This window comes from Lepisosteus oculatus, chromosome 18 (assembly GCF_040954835.1).
Source record: "Lepisosteus oculatus isolate fLepOcu1 chromosome 18, fLepOcu1.hap2, whole genome shotgun sequence".
In the NCBI taxonomy this organism is placed as follows: domain Eukaryota; kingdom Metazoa; phylum Chordata; class Actinopteri; order Semionotiformes; family Lepisosteidae; genus Lepisosteus; species Lepisosteus oculatus.
The window spans coordinates 21,848,548-21,867,433 of NC_090713.1; the positions used below are offsets into that span (position 1 = coordinate 21,848,548).

The 18,886-nt window shown below is 59.5% G+C and overlaps 1 protein-coding gene across 3 annotated transcripts in view; it reads right to left on the reverse strand.

The window, feature by feature from the left end:
- plcb3 (phospholipase C, beta 3 (phosphatidylinositol-specific)) overlaps window positions 1-18,886 on the reverse strand; it is a 39,622-nt gene that overhangs the window by 17,115 nt on the left and 3,621 nt on the right. For all 3 annotated transcript variants that reach the window (XR_011182337.1, XM_069180088.1, XM_069180086.1), the window contains exons 2-12: window positions 13,861-13,938; window positions 5,147-5,215; window positions 4,819-4,956; window positions 4,634-4,713; window positions 3,803-3,856; window positions 3,644-3,716; window positions 2,425-2,525; window positions 1,396-1,562; window positions 1,139-1,285; window positions 269-426; window positions 73-155 (exon numbers count right to left, since the gene is read on the reverse strand). Coding sequence is in view for 2 of the 3 variants with exons in the window: in XM_069180088.1 (XP_069036189.1) it covers window positions 73-155; window positions 269-426; window positions 1,139-1,285; window positions 1,396-1,562; window positions 2,425-2,525; window positions 3,644-3,716; window positions 3,803-3,856; window positions 4,634-4,713; window positions 4,819-4,956; window positions 5,147-5,215; window positions 13,861-13,938 (1,148 nt within the window). In the remaining variant the exon portion in view is untranslated. The remainder of the gene's footprint in view (window positions 1-72; window positions 156-268; window positions 427-1,138; window positions 1,286-1,395; window positions 1,563-2,424; window positions 2,526-3,643; window positions 3,717-3,802; window positions 3,857-4,633; window positions 4,714-4,818; window positions 4,957-5,146; window positions 5,216-13,860; window positions 13,939-18,886) is intronic.

An 18,886-nucleotide genomic window follows, 5' to 3' on the forward strand; every position in this document is an offset into this window, starting at 1 on the left:
GACGGGGAGTCAGCCCGCGGGACGTCCCGGGACACACCCCCACCCCCCCCGGCCCGCCCAGGCCGCACTCACGAGTCCACGTGGTTCTCGAAGGACAGGATGACGGGGTAGGGCGAGGTCTTGAACGCGCTCTCCGCGATGGCCTCGATCACCTCCTGCCGACACGCAGAGGGAGGGAGGGAGAGAGAGAGAGAGAACGTTTCCGCCTCGCCGTTCCCCAGGCGGGAAAACCGGGGCTCCGAGGAGCGGGAGCAGGCAGGGGCCCTACCTTGAAGGGGATCTCGGTGGTCATGGTGAAGCCGTGGGTGATGAAGGGCTCCTCGTCGTTGAGGCGGCCCTTCCAGCAGTCCAGCTCGATGCAGCGACACCCGGTGAGCAAGACCTGCCGGTACATCTCCACCGAGGACAGGCCGGTCAGCTGACCCGCTGGGCAGGGCAAGGGAGAGGAGGGGTTAACGCACCTGGCGTACCTGCGGGGCAGCTGTCAGACAGGTGTGGCGTACCTGCGGGGCCTGGTGTCAGACAGGTGTGGCGTACCTGCGGGGCCTGGTGTCAGACAGGTGTGGCGTACCTGCGGGGGCTGGTGTCAGACAGGTGTGGCATACCTGCGGGGACTGGTGTGGCGTACCTGCGGGGGCTGGTGTCAGACAGGTGTGGCGTACCTGCGGGGGCTGGTGTCAGACAGGTGTGGCGTACCTGCGGGGGCTGGTGTGGCGTACCTGCGGGGACTGGTATCAGACAGGTGTGGCATACCTGCGGGGCAGCTGTCAGACAGGTGTGGCGTACCTGCGGGGGCTGGTGTCAGACAGGTGTGGCATACCTGCGGGGACTGGTGTGGCGTACCTGCGGGGACTGGTGTCAGACAGGTGTGGCGTACCTGCGGGGACTGGTGTCAGACTGGTGTGGCGTACCTGCGGGGGCAGCTGTCAGACAGGTGTGGCGTACCTGCGGGGACTGGTGTGGCGTACCTGCGGGGACTGGTGTCAGACAGGTGTGGCGTACCTGCGGGGGCAGCTGTCAGACAGGTGTGGCGTACCTGCGGGGACTGGTGTCAGACAGGTGTGGCGTACCTGCGGGGGCAGCTGTCAGACAGGTGTGGCGTACCTGCGGGGACTGGTGTCAGACACGTGTGGCGTACCTGTGAGGTAGGTGTTGTGAGAGGAGTTGATGAAGTAGTGGCTCAGGGGCGCGCTCATGTCGTCGATGATGTCCAGCCTCTCCGGGGGCACGATGCTGTTCTCCTCTCCGCCCAGGTAGTGGCTGAACGCCGTCAGGGACACCTGGTCTGTGGGCGGGGCAGACAGACAGGCGAGGTCACGTCCGGGTGGCACAGCACAGCAGGGCCCGGCAGGGCACGTCCCGCGGTCACGCACACACACGCACACACGCACGCACCCCGCTCCAGCTGGCCGGTGTTGATGTCGTACTTCTCCATCATCTGGCGCACCTGCTCCTTCTTCAGCGGGGGGTACAGCACCTCGTTGAGCCGCGAGTCTCGCTGCTTCTTGTTGATGACCTCCACCACCTGGTCCAGGGACAGGAACGGCTTGCCCTTCGAACCCCTGCCGAGAGGAGCGCCGCAGCCCACGGGGTTACTCCCGTCCCACCTCCTCTCCCTCCCTCTTCCGCGCCCTTTGCCCTCCGGCCCTCCCAGTCTCCTTCCTCCTTTCACTCCTGTCCCCTATCCCAGAAACCCCTCCCTCCCTCTTTTTTCTCCTTTCACTCCTGTCTCCTATCCCAGCCCCCCCTCCCTCCTTTCACTCGTCTCCCATCCCAGAACCCCTCCCTCCTCTCTCTCCTGTCTCCCATCCCAGAAACCCTCCCTCCCTCCTTCCTTTCTCTCCCGGCTCCTATCCCAGCCCCCTTCCATCTCCCTTGCTCCTCCTCTCTCTCCTGTCTCCTATCCCAGAACCCCTCCCTCGCTCCTCCTCTCTCTCCCGGCTCCAATCCCAGCCCCCTTCCATCTCCCTTGCTCCTCCTCTCTCTCCTGTCTCCTATCCCAGAACCCCTCCCTCGCTCCTCCTCTCTCTCCTGTCTCCTATCCCAGAACCCCTCCCTTCCTCCTTTCTCTCCCGGCTCCTATCCCAGCCCCCTTCCATCTCCCTCTCTCCTGTCTCCTATCCCAGAACCCCTCCCCTCGCTCCTCCTCTCTCTCCTGTCTCCTATCCCAGAACCCCTCCCCTCGCTCCTCCTCTCTCTCCTGTCTCCTATCCCAGAACCCCTCCCTCGCTCCTCTTCTCTCTCCAGGCTCCTATCCCAGAACCCCTCCCTTGCTCCTCCTCTCTCTCCAGGCTCCTATCCCCGAACCCCTCCCTCGCTCCTCCTCTCTCTCCCAGGCTCCTATCCCCGAACCCCTCCCTCGCTCCTCCTCTCTCTCCAGGCTCCTATCCCCGAACCCCTCCCTCCGCCCGGAGAGGGACTCACAGGTCCACGAAGATCTTCTCGATCTCGGGCTGCTTGCACATGTTGCTCAGGAAGGACTGAAACACCTCCCAGCTGAACTCGTCCGGCTTGATGCCCTCAGCCTGAGAGAGGGGGGCAGAGAGAGAGAGAGGCAGATCGCTCTGGGGCGCTTCGGACAGACCCCCCCATGCTCTTCACCTCCGCGGTACCGCTTGGAAGGTACCAGTCCTGCATGTAGGTCTTGTCCCAGGGGAGATCCTGACTTCCCACAGGCACACTGCCTACACCTCCAGTTTGCCAGGAAGCAAGCTGGCGGAGAAGGGCTTGGGGCACCCCCGTACCCCCCCCCCTCCCGTACCCCTACTGTAAAACCAGGGAAAGAGACACCTCAGAGCTTGTGACCGCCCTGGTGTGCCCACTGGAGCCCAGCAGGCGTGAGCCGGGCCAGTACCTGGAGGGGAGACTGAGGCTGCTGCTGGAAGAGGTGTTAGTGGGGCCAGCAGGGGGCGCTCACCCTGTGGTCTGTGTGGGTCCTGATGCCCCAGTATAGTGACGGGGACAGTAGACTGTAAACAGGCGCCGTCCTTCGGATGAGACGTAAAACCGAGGTCCTGACTCTCTGTGGTCATTAAAAACCCCAGGGTGTTTCTCGAGAAGAGTAGGGGTTCAACCCCAGTGTCCTGGCCCACTTCCCCCCATGGCCTCCTAATAACCCCCCTCTCTGAACTGGCTCCATCACTCTGCTCTCCTCCCCACTGAGAGCTGGGGTGTGGGGAGCGGACTGGCACCTCCTCCAGGTGGGGGTACACACTGCTGGGGGTGGGGGTGGAGGGGATCCCCATGACCCGTGAAGAGCTTTCCGCGGAGTGTCCAGAAAAGCGCTCATATGAGCGTAAGGATTATTGGAAAAATTAAAAATACAAAGGCTTCAGCAGGATCGGTCACTGTCCAGCAGGTGGCGACAAACCCCCCAAGCCACCAAGCCGCTCTGCCCAGGTCAGGAAGGAGGGAGGGAGACAGGCAGGGACAGGCCGATGACCGCCTGACCGAGAGCGCGGACAGCCTGGGATAGACACCACGGAGTCTGCCAGCTGATCCCGGGACCTCCCCCAGCCCCCTTCCCGGCAGATCCCCGGGATATCCGATACGGAGACCGACACCGATGCAGGCCCTCAAGGGAAATAAGAGTACCCTGAAGGGGGGACGGGGGGGGTGGGGAGAGACGTGCAGTCCAGCGTACCCGATTGGTCAGGAGGCCGCACAGCTCCAGAGCCGTCTCCACCCGCTTCTTGTCGGAGAACATCTTGAGGAAACTGCAGAGAGACGGAGAGAGAGGGACAGGCGCTCAGCCGCGCTGGACGCTCGCTGGCCCGGGCGCGAAGGGCCACAGCACACTTACTTCTTCACTGGGATCCGGCTGTCCGGGCTGACCTGCAGCTTTAACTTGACATACCTGTGTGGAGAGGGAGAGAGACTGGGATAAAGATGATAAAGCACCTTGAACTGAACTGAGAGAGACCCCGCAGGCGCACACACGCACGTACGGGGGACAGAGACATGGATACACGCACACGCACGCACAGGGGACAGAGACATGGATACACGCACCGGGGACAGAGACATGGATACACGCACCGGGGACAGAGACATGGATACACGCACACACACGCACCGGGGACAGAGACATGGATACACGCAGCGGGGACAGAGACATGGATACACGCAGCGGGGACAGAGACATGGATACACGCAGCGGGGACAGAGACATGGATACACGCAGCGGGGACAGAGACATGGATACACGCACCGGGGACAGAGACATGGATACACGCACACACACGCACCGGGGACAGAGACGGGAACACACACACGCACCGGGGACAGAGACATGGATACACGCACACACACGCACAGGGGACAGAGACATGGATACACACACACACACGCACAGGGGACAGAGACATTGATACACGCACACACACGCACAGGGGACAGAGACATGGATACACGCACACACACGTACCGGGACAGAGACGGAAACACACACACACGCACCGGGGACAGAGACATGGATACACGCACACACACGCACCGGGGACAGAGACACGCACACACACGGACCAGGGAGAGAGTCACAGATATACACGCGCGCACACACGCACGGGGACAGAGACACGGACACCCAGATGCCTGCACACACACACGCAGGGACAGACGCACACAGACTCACGCTTTGTAGAGTAACTTATTGCGGGAGGTATTGTGCGCCAAGATGTTCGTGGCCAGCTTGAACAGCTCCTCGGTCCACACCTGCGTAACACAGCAACAGTGACCTTCAGAGCAACAGCGCCAACGGTACAGAGGCTACGCGCTGCCGGTGGCGCACTGCCCGGAGGCACCAGCAGGTGGCGCTACCTTGGCAGTGTCCTCCTGCACGGCCTCGAAGTTCAGGAAGCTGATGTTGACCAGGTCCGTCCCGTGCACGACAGTCAGTAGCTTGTTCTCGATCTGGTCCTCCGTCTTCCAGCCCAGGTGCTCTCGTACCTTCGGGTCCTGGGACAGGGAGGGAGAGGAGGGGGACAGGAGCAGGGGGTCAAGAGAACGGGAGGAGAGGGTGAAATGATCTTTGGACCCACAGGGGGTAACGGCTCTGTGTCTCTGGTTAAGTGCAGGGAGACTGTTAGGGTTAGATGTCTGGAGGCTTACCCGACCCCTGACCTGGACCCATGACCTCTGACCTTACCTTGGGGACTTTCGCGTATTTCCCCGTCCTGGTGTCCCTGATCTGGCAGATGTCCAGCACCTCCACCTCCTGCAAGAGAGACGTGGCGTTTTCAGGACGTGCCAGAGCCCCAGTGGACACGGGAACTGTTGACATTCAAGGAGAGAGTGTCCAAAGAGAGAGGCATTCTGACACCCGCCCCAGTGGAAACTGCTGTATAAATACTAAGAACGCTCTCTCCTGTGATCTCACTGGGCCTTACTGCACCGGACTGTGCTTTTACCCTGATCTCACTGGGCCTTACTGCACTGGACTGTGCTTTTACCCTGATCTCACTGGGCTTTACTGCCCTGTGATGTGCTTCTACCCTGATCTCACTGGGCTTCATTGTGATTTTACCCTGATCTCACCAAGCTTTACCACTTTCTACCATGCTTGTACCCTGATCTTGCCGGGTCCGTGCTGCATCAGACTAAGCTACGATAGGCCGCACGAACTTTGAAAAGGGGGGAGGGCCACAGGGGGAGAACTGGGGTGCAGTGGCCACTGGGACTGAGCAGGAGGAAACAGCTGCTGTAGGCTGGTGTCTCGCCAGACCTCCTACTGGCTCAAGAGTGCACATTCCAGGGGCCTGTCTGCGCCAGGGGCTGGAACTGGGAGGATATTTATAGACTGATAGTGGGGCTGTGTAAGTGGTGGACAGGGAGAGGGAGGAGACAAGAGAGCTACTAGGACAACACAAGATCCCTGTGGACTCCGGGCTCTGCAGCAGTCTGATCCGGGCTCCAGGTTTTACAGTGTTGTCAGCCACCCCAGTGAGCAGCACTGATCCGCTCCAGGTTTTACAGTGTTGTCAGCCACCCCAGTGCACAGCACTGATCCGCTCCAGGTTTTACAGTGTTGTCAGCCACCCCAGTGCGCAGCAGTCTGATCCGGGCTCCGGGTTTTACAGTGTTGTCAGCCTCCCCAGTGCGCAGCACTGATCTGCTCCGGGTTTTACAGTGTTGTCATCCACCCCAGTGAGCAGCACTGATCCGCTCCGGGTTTTACAGTGTTGTCAGCCACCCCAGTGCACAGCAGTCTGATCCGCTCCAGGTCTTACAGTGTTGTCAGCCTCCCAGTGCGCAGCAGTCTGATCCGCTCCAGGTTTTACAGTGTTGTCAGCCTCCCAGTGAGCAGCACTGATCCGGGCTCCGGGTTCGATCTTCCGCACGGTCACGGCTCGCGCAGCACGGTCGCGTTGAAGCGGCTTTTCAGGAGCTCCGCGTCTGGTCCGCGCTAAACGGGTTTGACACGGGCTGTCGGCGCCGATCCGTCTCCCGCACGCTCCGCTGGCCTAATCCCCTTCTCGGGCTGGCCTGCCTTCCCCTGTCCGGACACATTCCCTTCCTCATCTTAATCCCCCCCGGCCGACCCCCCCCCCCCTGCAGGACGAGACCGCCTGCGCCGAGCCTGGCGCGGATTTCCTCAGAGCGCGCCCCGCCACGCTCCCTCTCCCGCCCGCGCGGACAGAGAGGGGATCCCGTTGCTGGTGGTGGGAAAGGGCACGAGGAACCCCCACACCCCCCACACGTGTTACAAAGCCCCAGAGACATCCGACACAGTCAACTCGGAAGAGCATTAAAACAGAGAGCCGGGGTTGGGACACTTCTTTACACAAAGGGTGGCGGGGGGCGTGGGACAAGCTGCTCAGCCGCGGCGTCGCAGCCGAGACCCCGGTTTCTTTCGGGTCCCGGCTGGGTGAGCTCCTCCAGTTGGGACAGGAGGCTGTCTTCCGTTCTTAGAAGGAGGAGAGGAGCGCTGGTGTCAGCGAGCCCCTGCTGCCGTTTGGCCGTTCAAGTGCTCGGGCAAAACAACCGACACTGTCGTGGCAATAAAGACAGAGAGAGAGAGAGAGAGAGCGTGAAGCAGAGAGTATGAGAGACAGACAGGGGGAGAAGGAACACGGCGAGAGAGAGGGGGAATGAGAGAGGGAAACAGTGACAGACAGGGAGAGAGGTCAAGAGGGCGAGAGAGAGACGGAGGGAGGAATGGTGGAGCTGGAGAGAGGGACCAGAGCTTGGAGTTCACACGAGGCCGCGCCCACAGAGCCAGCTGCCTGTTCACAGGGATATCAAGTGTCGCCAAGCCTGCCCCCACACTCCCCCAGCCCCACATGACCTCGCAGCACGAAACGCTCCCACTGCAGAGCAGGCCAATCCACCCCAGAGTTTACTGCACCGTCAACCTGAATCCCATTCCACTGCAGAGCAGGCCGATCCACCCCAGAGTTTACTGTACCGTCAACCTGAATCCCATTCCACTGCAGAGCAGGCCGATCCACCCCAGAGTTTACTGCACTGTCAACCTGAATCCCATTCCACCGCAGAGCAGGCCGATCCACCCCAGAGTTTACTGCACTGTCAACCTGAATCCCATTCCACTGCAGAGCAGGCCGATCCACCCCAGAGTTTACTGCACTGTCAACCTGAATCCCATTCCACTGCAGAGCAGGCCGATCCACCCCAGAGTTTACTGCACTGTCAACCTGAATCCCATTCCACCGCAGAGCAGGCCGATCCACCCCAGAGTTTACTGCACCGTCAACCTGACCCACTCCAGATTCTACTTCAGATTTTGCCCCTATGAATCCCATTGCACAGCGGGCTGATCCACTGCACATTTTCCTGTACTGCCAGTGTGAATCCCATTGCACAGTGGGCTGATCCAGAGAGCACTAAGGTTCTCGTGCAATATGAGCAGATGAAACAAAAAGATTCGGGGGTGTTTAGAGTTTTTAGGAACTCTAAAATTGCCTCTGCTGTCTCAAAATAAGAAGAGGCGGATTTTTGGATAAACCCCACCCTTGTCTCGGTCACTTCCAGCGACCTCCCAGTTTCTCCCCCGTCTAGGGAGTGCTGTAATTCATCACAGCCGCAGTCCAGCACTGTGAGACCTGCTGGGATTCGGATGACGCTGTAAAAACCTGGAGGGGACCACGCTGCTGTGCACTAGGAAGCAGACGATGTTGTCAAACCTGGAGCGGATCTGACTGCTACGAAACAGCCCTGACAGCAGCCACTGTTCTCTAATGTAAAACAAAGCCATATAGGGGTGATCTCTTCAGACAGACCTCTGTCAAGACTCAACGGCATTATGAAAACAGAACCGATTAGAAAAACACATATCATTTTCCTTATCACCTTGCTGCTTTGTTATGCAAACATTAACGTGAGATTGTGAGGGACAGCGTTGAGCAAACACTGCACAACGTCGAGATCGGCCCGTTCTTCCGCAGTAACAGAAAAACAGTTCACACGTCCAGGTCACACTGTACCCCTACAGTCCAGAGGCCGCCGGTCCAGTGTGGGTCACGCCGTACCCCTACAGGCCAGAGATCACTGGTCCAGTCTGGGTCACGCTGTGCCCCTACAGTCCAGAGCCCGCCGGTCCGGTCTGGGTCCTACAGTCCAGAGCCCGCCGGTCCGGTCTGGGTCACACAGTCCAGAGCCCGCCGGTCCGGTCTGGGTCACACTGTGCCCCTACAGTCCAGAGCCCGCAGGTCCAGTCTGGGTCACACCGTACCCCTACAGTCCAGAGCCCGCCGGTCCAGCCTGGGTCAGATTGTTACCCAGCCCAGTGACTGTGCAGTGCTGTATAGGACTGTGCACTCAACTTCCACAGCAGAGCCCTGCATTCAAACCCACCACACGCAACTGTGTCAGTGGCTCTCGCAAAGGAGAAACAGCCTGTGTCAGAAACAGGAAGCCACAGTTACAGTATCGACCCCAACAGCTCACTTCCTCCCCCGACAACCTGAAACTCGGGGGACGGGGACCCTGTCACACATTTTCGGAGTTCTCAGGCGGCAAGAGGGAATCTAACGAGCATCAGGAAGAAATTCCTCCTGCTGCATGCCTGCTTTTTTCAGGAGAAGAGAACTGAGGATCCCGAATACCGATCAGATTAGTTTCGGCTTGACGATGAATTGACCATTCATGGCCGACGGCGTCGTGCAGCTCGTGACTGAGGGGGCTGCCTGCAAGCAGGAGAGAAGGGGGGGTGGGGGGGGGGGCTTTGTATCCCACTGAACGTCAGTCATGATGGACAAACACAGGAGGGAGCCCACCTGCCCTGCTTTTCAAGAGGGCGCCACCCTCACACCAGCTCAGTCTGATCCGCTCCGGGTTTTACAGCGCTGTCATTTCAGCTCCCGTTGCACAGCAGTCTGATCCGCTCCGGGTTCTACAGTGCTGTGAATCAGACTCCTATTGCACAGCTGTCTGATCCGCTCCGGGCTCTACAGTGCTGTGAATCAGACTCCTATTGCACAGCAGTCTGATCCGCTCCGGGTTCTACAGCGCTGTCATTTCAGCTCCTATTGCACAGCAGTCTGATCCGCTCCGGGTTCTGCAGTGCTGTGAATCAGACTCCTATTGCACAGCAGTCTGATCCGCTCCAGGTTCTACAGTGCTGTGAATCAGACTCCTACTGCACAGCAGTCTGATCCGCTCCGGGTTTTGCAGTGCTGTGAATCAGACTCCTATTGCACAGCAGTCTGATCCGCTCCGGTTTTGCAGTGCTGTGAATCAGACTCCTATTGCACAGCAGTCTGATCCGCTCCGGGTTTTGCAGTGCTGTGAATCAGACTCCTATTGCACAGCAGTCTGATCCGCTCCGGGTTTTGCAGTGCTGTGAATCAGACTCCTATTGCACAGCAGTCTGATTCGCTCCGGGTTTTGCAGTGCTGTGAATCAGACTCCTATTGCACAGCAGTCTGATCCGCTCCGGGTTTTGCAGTGCTGTGAATCAGACTCCTATTGCACAGCAGTCTGATTCGCTCCGGGTTTTGCAGTGCTGTGAATCAGACTCCTATTGCACAGCAGTCTGATCCGCTCCGGGTTTTGCAGTGCTGTGAATCAGACTCCTATTGCACAGCAGTCTGATCCGCTCCGGGTTTTGCAGTGCTATCCGTTATAATACTCTCAATTGTGACAGCAGTCTTATGTAGACAGAGGGAGGGTGGGGGGTTCTGAAGGTGTGTGCGGCGGGGCATCACTTGCATTTGAAACCACACGTAGACATCATGCGAAACGGGCGCCGTCACTAAAGGGTTTTAACAGCGCCATGCATAGGGAGCTTGGCAAGAGATGAAAGAGCCTACAGTCATATTCCTCGCTCTTCGAGTTTTACTTTCAGAACATGAGACTCAATCTTTGTTCTGCTGCTCTCTCTCTCTCTCACTCTCGCTCTCGCGCTGCTCAGGAAGAATTAAGAGGAACTGGTTTTGAAAACGAGCGCGGCGTTAACGAGCTCTCCCCTCTTGGTGCTGGTCAGGCAATGACTTCCTAGAATAAAAGTCCTCTGCTTCCCCTCTGGCGGGTGGGTGTGTGTCCGTGACAAATAAATCCCCCTTTTCTGTGCCTTTGCAGTGAGCGCACGTCCGAATGAAGGCGCCGCAGAAAACCTGGAGCGGATCCGACCGCCGGGCAGCGGGAGTCCGCTTGCCAACGCGGGCCTGACCTTGGGCGGATCAGAGCGCTGGGCGCTGTGGGCTCCTACCAGCATGGAGGAGGGTCATAAACACCAGGTGCGGAGTGTATAGACAGCAGGCTCTCTGTTGACACGCCACATCTCCAGCAGGTGCACAGCGGCTACGGTATATACGTCCGCGTGCTGGCTGTACGCAGAGGGAGAGACAGGGAGAGTCAGGGGAAGGAGGAGAGGGAGTCCCAGCCGTCCCCAGCCCGGAGGACAGATTCTCTGGGAAACGGCGATGGCCTCCAGCAGGCACTCCTATACTGGGGAATGTCTGCTTGACTTCCTGTGTCCTTTTCCCACACTGTCAGACAGGGAGAGAGAGGGAGGGAGGAGAGGAGGGAGAAAGCAAGGGAGGAGGAGGAGGAACAAGGAGAAAGAGAGGACGAAGGCAGAGAGACGGAAAAATGGCGTGGAGAGACAGCTGGAGGCAGACCTCAGAGAGGGAGAGAAGACGCTGAGAAAGCAGGAGACAGAGGGCTTTGTTTTCCCTTTGGGCAGGCCGCAGGCAGGCTGCCCACTCGTTAGTAAATTAATTAGATGCCATCAGTTCTGGCCAGGAAAAGTGGAACCAGACAGGGGGAGAGGAGAGAGGGGGCAGTGTGAGCACAAGGAGAGAGGGGGAGAGGAGGGAGGAGCCCAGAGGGGAGAAAGGAAAGCGGGGCCTACCGATCCCCAGCCTCACCTGACCCCTGTGGCCCAGGGGGAGACAGGGGTCAGCTGGGAACACAGTGCAACTCTACTGCCCGGGGGCACTGAGGCCTGTTGCTCATTAAAGACAGGGCTTGAGACCGGGGCAAGTACCTTTAACCCCGTCAAAGGCAGGGTAGAGACCAGGCCGGGCACTGCTCAAAAGACAGGCTGAGCTCTGCTGTTCTGACCTTGTTGGGTCCATTCTAGGGATAACTCACTAGCTCCCCCTCGATGGGACTCCCCAAGTGGAGCAGAATAAGTGAACCTAACAGCACTGGCTGGGTGGGGTAAACCGTGCAACAGCGCCGCCCCTGTGGCTGGCTGCAGAGAACCCTTCAGGAATCCCACTGAGGAACAACTGGGGGAGAGCAGAACCCCCCCCCCCCCACCAAAAAAAAAGTGACAACAATATCAAAAAGACATTTTTCCTCAGTGAGAAAGATGGCGCAGTTCTTAGGAAGCTACAGTCGCGCAGTTAATGTCCCCGGCCCTAATTGCACCAGGCAGGGGAGTGAAGGAGCCGGGGGGGGAATGAGAGCCTCTCGAGACCCCCGAGAGGAAAAGCACTCCCTCTGTTTACACACAAGCTCACTGGAGGATTCCCAGCTGGGACTGTCTGACATGCAGAGAGAGGGGGAGAAGAGGAGAGGGGAGAGAGGAGAGAGAGCAAGAAGGCAGTATAGGGAGGGGAGAGGAGACAGTATGGGAGGGGAGAGGAGAGGGAGAGGAGATAGTATAGGGAGGGGAGAGAGAGAGAGGAAGGAAAGGAGGAGGAAAGAGGAGGAGGAGAGAAAAAGGAGAGTAGGGGTGGGAGAGTCAAGAGAGGAAGGAGGAAAAAAGGAAAAGAGAGGAGAGACGGAAGAAAGGCAGAGAGAGAGAGAACGCGGGAGTCTTTTGTCCCAGAGACGGGAGCCCCCAGGCAGAGGCTGTACCCCCCATGATCTGCTGGCACGAGAAGCTCCCGGTCACACACGCCTCAGGACCCGACAGGAGGAAGAAAATCCAGACCTGCCCCAGGACTGTCAATCACGAGCACGCAAAAAAAAAACCTTCTCGGAAGTGTCCCCGAGTGCAGTTCTTTTCACAGGAGAGACTCTGCGGATGCAAGAGAGCTGGCCTGCTTAGTGACAGCAGCTCCCACAGGGCTGCGGAGTATTCCGTTTTTATATCCCTGCCTCCGGCGACGAACGCCCTACTGTCCCGATACAGCTTCCCCTCCGGGACGGAGATTGAGAGCTCTTCCGGAGATTATTAAGGGGGGAAATAAATCCCAGCTCAGCCCTGCCCTGCCGCACAACGCTGGTACAGTACTACACGGTTTGAGATCACACCGGGGGCATCCGAGAGACTCCCCCACGCTGCCTGCAGCCAGGCGTCCTTTCACTGCGACGCAGGGGTCAGCAGTGTGGGGGACCTGGGTGCTGTCTGTGGGGAGCTCGCGCGTTCTCCCTGCGTTTGCATGGGTTTCCTCCCACAGTCCAGAGACATGAGCGGTTGAACTGGCTTCTGGGAAAACTGGCCCTGGTGTGAACGTGTCTGTGGGTCTCCCGTGATGGACTGGGATCGGTTCCGTCTCCCCGCGCCCCAGTACTGGATGGATAGATGGATGGATGGATGGAAGGAATCAGGCCGTAATTTGAAGGACATTCTACTTGTTTTAATTCCTAATTGTTATCGGGGGTATGGCTGCCCATTCACAGCCTCCTCTGACACGCCCACCTGATGGAGCTGGGGTCATGTGACCTGGAGGGCGAGCTCCGATTGGAGGAGCTGGGCCGCCTCACTCCTGACGTCATCGCGAGCCCGCAGGCGCCCCCTGGTGGTCCCCACTGTGGCGAAGGAATACTGGAGAGAGACCCAGCCCTGCCACCCCAACACCTCACCACCACTGACCCCCTACACCCCAATACCACTGACCCTGACACCACTGAACTTGAAGTCTCAACACCCCAACACCACTGAGTCCGACACCAACGCCACTGATCCCCTACATCTCGAGACCCCAGCACCCCAACATCAGCGGCCCCGAAACCCTGATGCCTCGGCGCCACCGATGTAAAAACCCAGCTCTGGCGACGCGCTTAGGCATGGATCAGATCCGGGAGATCAGAGAGGCTCCCCCCAGGAGCAGAAAATCCCTGAATTAATCCCAGATATCCTCGATCCAATCCAGGGGCCCAGCAGTGTCCCAGTCCTGCAGAGACTGGGATGGCTGAATCCCAGTGGGGGCGCAGAGGGGAACCGGGGGGGTATCAGTCCAGGACGTTACACTGTGTGCAGTTTCATCCCACCCCAGCAGCAGCAAAACTGCCCCGTGAGTCTTCCCCACAGAAGGGAGAAAGATTCGGAAACTGAGGCCAAGGACATGGGAAAAAAAAGGCCGGCCGGACAGCTGCCCTCATGAGCGCCCTGCAGCTCCCAGTCCAGGAATAGACACAGCGGGAGAGACGGGGGAGGGCCGGAGCGGGAGAGGGGGCACAGGGAGGAGGCGGGTGTTCAGACAGGCCCAGGCAGGCCCGACTCACCATGTTGGGACCCGTCCAGTACAGGAAGAAGCCATCGGGGTCAACCTTCAGGGTGATCAGGATTCTGCTGGGAGGTTCCTGTGGAGGACAAACACACCGACAGACAGGTCAGAGACAGGCTGTAGAGGACACACACACACACACACACACAGGAGAGAGAGAGACTGTAGAGGAGACACACACACACACACAGGAGAGAGACAGGCTGTAGAGGACACACACACACACACAGGAGAGAGACAGGCTGTAGAGGACACTCACTCACTCACACACACACAGGAGAGAGACAGGCTGCAGAGGACACTCACTCACACACACAGGAGAGAGACAGGCTGTAGAGGACACACACACACACAGAGGAGAGAGACAGGCTGCAGAGGACACACAGAAGGACACAAGAATTATGAAGACGATAGCTTCACATGACTAACCACCTGCTGATGAAGCCCTTTCAGATCCCACAGCGCAGCAACAGCAGGGGTGACCCCCTCGTTCCAGTCACCCACCTCCCTTAGCGTAAAGACGTCCCCCCCGCCCTCCCCAGCATCTGTGCTCGCTCGATTAATCTCACGGAGCGTCTCGCGCGCTCACAGACACAAGCGCAGGCCGCCCATCTCTGGAGCGGATGACTGTTTGCTAAACTGCGCCGATGCCACTTGTGGGTTGAATAAACACCTGTCTGTTCCTGCAAGTGGCTGTGGAGAGGTGCCGGAGGAAATATCGGAGAGGCACTTGGCGCTTGGCACAGGGGGACCATATTTATCCCGCGGCTCTGCCAGCGGCGGGGTGAGGAAAGAGACGCTCGCCGCGCGCGGGAGAGGCGCCGTGAGGCCGAGCCAGTCGGCGTCCCGGCTCGGACCGGGCCGGCCACGCGCACGTTGACCTCAGGACGGCGGTGCAGTGACCCTCGCGACCTGCAGGGGGAGCCGGTGAGCTCAGAATGCCAACAGGAAAGGACACAACCCCCCCCCTCCCACAACACTTGCAGCCTTTCCGATTTCACAAAGGCACCTCACTGGGTTTCGTCGAGACCAACAGCAGCCCCCCCCCAAGGACACAAATGGAAAACAACAGAGCTGCGTTTAAAAATGAGCCCCAGAGGGGCTGCTTTACACAAAGGGCGGCGGGAGCGGGGAACAAGCTGCCCAGCCCTGTGGTTGAAGCTTCAATCGTGACACCGCTGGATGAGACCCCCCCCCCAGTCAGAACAGGACGCCCTTCTGCGCAGAGAGAGGGGTGGGAGCGTGGAACAAGCTAGCCGGCAGTTTTGTCGAAGCAACAGGAGATCCCAGAATCCCACCCGGCTCAGCGCCAGATGGCCGCCTCTCGCTCATCACCTTGAGCGTCACCAGCAGACGGTTGGCTCCGGCCACAGAACAGCCGGGTCCCGGCCTACAAAGGGGTTAATTCTCGCGGCGCGGCGCTGGGGCTTTATCTGCGCGGAGCTTCCTGGAGCCCTGCGCTGTCGCAATGTCGCGGCGGGGGTGGGGGTGGGGGCCTGTCCTGATCATGTGTCCACCCGCAGGGTGGCGTGGCGCAACCACCAGGCCGAGAGAGAGAGAGAGAGACGCAGCCGAGCTTCCACCAGAACGGGACAGGAACAAATTGCTTGGCCCGCTGACGATGCCTCTCCCCACTGGCCAGACCCAGTGGGTCAGAACCGGAACCCAGACAAGCGTTTCCTCTTCCGCCACCAGAGGGCACCCCAAGCACCCCACCAACACCACCTCAAGACGTTGATCCACACAAGGCTCTAATTGCTTAATTGATCCAGGGTAGCTCCAGAGGGGAAGGGTCAGGTGGGAGACGGACTTGGCAACAGAAGGGGGGGGCCGACCTCCTAGCGCCCCTCAGGGAGTGACCCCGGAACCCCCCTCTCGAACCCCAGCCTCCTCTGGCAGGCGCAGACAGCTCGAGAGGCGGGAGGGGAGAGGAGGTGGAGGCGGTGGTGCTGGTTCTTCACACGATCGCGCGAACTCGGCGCCGAGCTGCCTGGAGCTCGTTCTCAACAGCCTGCGAACTGAGAGGCCGCATGTTTGACACCCAGACGGCCAGCCGGGCAAGTCAAACCCGCGAGCGAGAGAGAGAGCGCTGACAGACGGGCACGTGGAAGGCACAGCACTGCGATTTACTGCGGTCTGATCAGCTCCGGGTTTCACTCCGCTGTCAAAGGGGCTCCCAGTGCGCAGCAGTCTGATCCACCCCAGGTGTGACAGTGCTGTCAGTCAGACTCCCAGTGCGCAGCAGTCTGATCCGCTCCAGGTGTGACAGTGCTGTCAGACTCCCAGTGTGCAGCAGTCTGATCCGCTCCAGGTGTGACAGTGCTGTCAGTCAGACTCCCAGTGTGCAGCAGTCTGATCCGCTCCAGGTGTGACAGTGCTGTCAGTCAGACTCCCAGTGCGCAGCAGTCTGATCCGCTCCAGGTGTGACAGTGCTGTCAGTCAGACTCCCAGTGTGCAGCAGTCTGATCCGCTCCAGGTGTGACAGTGCTGTCAGTCAGACTCCCAGTGCGCAGCAGTCTGATCCGCTCCAGGTGTGACAGTGCTGTCAGTCAGACTCCCAGTGCGCAGCAGTCTGATCCGCTCCGCAACACAATCCAGTCCAGGATTCCTTTCTGCAACCCAGACTGGACTGGGTGATGCAGAAACTGATAAAACAGGAAGAAAAAAAAAAAACAAGACCCCAAGGAGCAGATGACAGGAGGCTTATTTCCATCACGAAGAATCAATTAATCTTCCAGGAGATTATGGGTTAAGTCTCGGGAGGGGACGGCCCTAAAATAGGGAGGAGAGGAATTCACCTGTGCGCGGAGCAGACCCTGAGGACGCCGGTCCCAGACTTACTTACCCACATTCGCATCGGGGTCACCCCGCCACAGGGCTGACGCCCCCCGGGGGGGCCACTCCGCGCCGCGCTGCCCGCGCGAGGCCTGGCCCAGCTCGAGCCGGGGGGCAGGCAAGCTGGGGCAGGTTGCCGGGCTCCCACGCCCACATTCCAGAGCGCTCCGTCTCTCTCTCTCTCACACAGTATCCCACACGCACGGAGCCAGTCTCCTGCCCGGCCCGGGACCGAGAGAGAGAGAGAGAGAGCCACCCGCCACCTCATGTAGCCACTTACCCTCAACTACCAGACCGGACCCGGACCACCGGACCAGCTGTCCTCCTGGTCTAACAGGACTGGACCTGGACAACCAGACCAGCTGTCCTCTTGGTGTGACAGGTCCGGACCCGGACCACCAGACCAGCTGTCCTCCCAGTCTAACAAGACCAGACCAGCTGTCCTCCTGGTCTAACAAGACCGGACCTGGACAACCAGACCAGCTGTCCTTCTGGTGTGACAGGTCCAGACCCGGACCACCAGACCAGCTGTCCTCCTGGTGTGACAGGTCCGGACCCGGACCACCAGACCAGCTGTCCTCCCAGTCTAACAAGACCAGACCAGCTGTCCTCCTGGTCTAACAGGACTGGACCTGGACAACCAGACCAGCTGTCCTCTTGGTGTGACAGGTCCGGACCCGGACCACCAGACCAGCTGTCCTCCCAGTCTAACAAGACCAGACCAGCTGTCCTCCTGGTCTAACAGGTCCGGACCCGGACCACCAGACCAGCTGTCCTCCCAGTCTAACAAGACCGGACAAGCTGTCCTCCTGGTCTAACAGGACTGCACTGGTCCCATGCCAGCTGGCCTGGGGTAACTATGACCCTGTGCTGCCAAGTTCTCTCTGTGCCCTTCAATGGCATCCGCGTCCAAGACACAGTTCTGCATTTTTGTGTTATTTTCACTCTTTCTGAACACAGAAAGTCTGTGTCCTGTGGCGAAAACTGAATAAAAGCAACGCTCTTTACTAACAGACTTGCACTCCAACGGTAACAACTAATCAAAACAGCCCCCATAAATATTTAGAAAGCACCGCACTCCCACGCTGCCCTGGAGAGGCGGAATGTGCTCTTTAATTTCCGCAGGGAAACTTGTAAGGCACAAGTGGAGGTTTCTAGATGTTTCCTTATTCGGCCCTCTGATGCAACAGCAGTTCTCAGTTCTCAGTGTTTCTCCGTCGTGCACAAGCACGCTCGCTCCCTCCATCTCGTGCACAGACACGCCCCCTCCAGTCCTCTCATGCACAGGCACGCCCCCTCCCTCGCTCACTCCCTGCCTCTCGTGCACAGACATGCCCCCTCCCTGGCTCCCTTCCTCTCGTGCACAGACACGCCCCCTCCATTCCTCTCATGTACAGGCACGCCCCCTCCCTCGTTTACTCCCTGCCTCTCGTGCACAGACCACAGACACGCCCCCTTCCCCCCTGTCGTGCACAGACACGCCCACTTCCCCCCTGTCGTGCAGACACGCCCCCCCCTCCCTCTTGTGCACAGACACGCCCCCTCCCTCCCTCCTGTGCACAGACACGCCCCCTCCCTCCCTCACTCACTCCCTGCCTCTCGTGCACGGGCACGCCCCCTCCGTCCCTCCCTCTCGTGCGCGTTCGCTCCCTCTCGAAAGCTCCCCCTCAGTCTCTCCCTCCCTGTCGTCTGTCCTTCTCGGGGGGAAAAAAAAAAAAAAAAAGAGAAAAAACCACAACGGACACAACAGAACAAGCTGGCTCCTGCAGTTTCCGCACACTCCCTGCCTCCCCGCCTCCCAGCCGGCTCCCCGGGAAGCTCCATTCCCGGGAATCATGCCGAGGAGCGGAGAGAGACGCAGGACGGCCGGGCAGACAGAGCTGGCTCCTTCCCACCCCCGGGGCCGATCTCCACGGCCCCCAGCGGGATTCCCGGGAATCCTGCTCGCTCTTTCCAGCGTCGTCCGCGAACCACAGGATTCAGGGGCGGGACAGACGCGGGAATCGCCGCCGCTGCCAGGACACAGCCCGCGCCAGACAAGACGCGTCCGCCGTGCGGCCTTCAGCCGAGAGAGGAGCTACAGCCCATACAGCAACTCCGGAGACAAGCCCTCATCCATCCTGCATCCCGCACATTCCCTGGACACAGCAGCCTGGAGCCCATCCTACACACGCGCCAGGTATGACAAC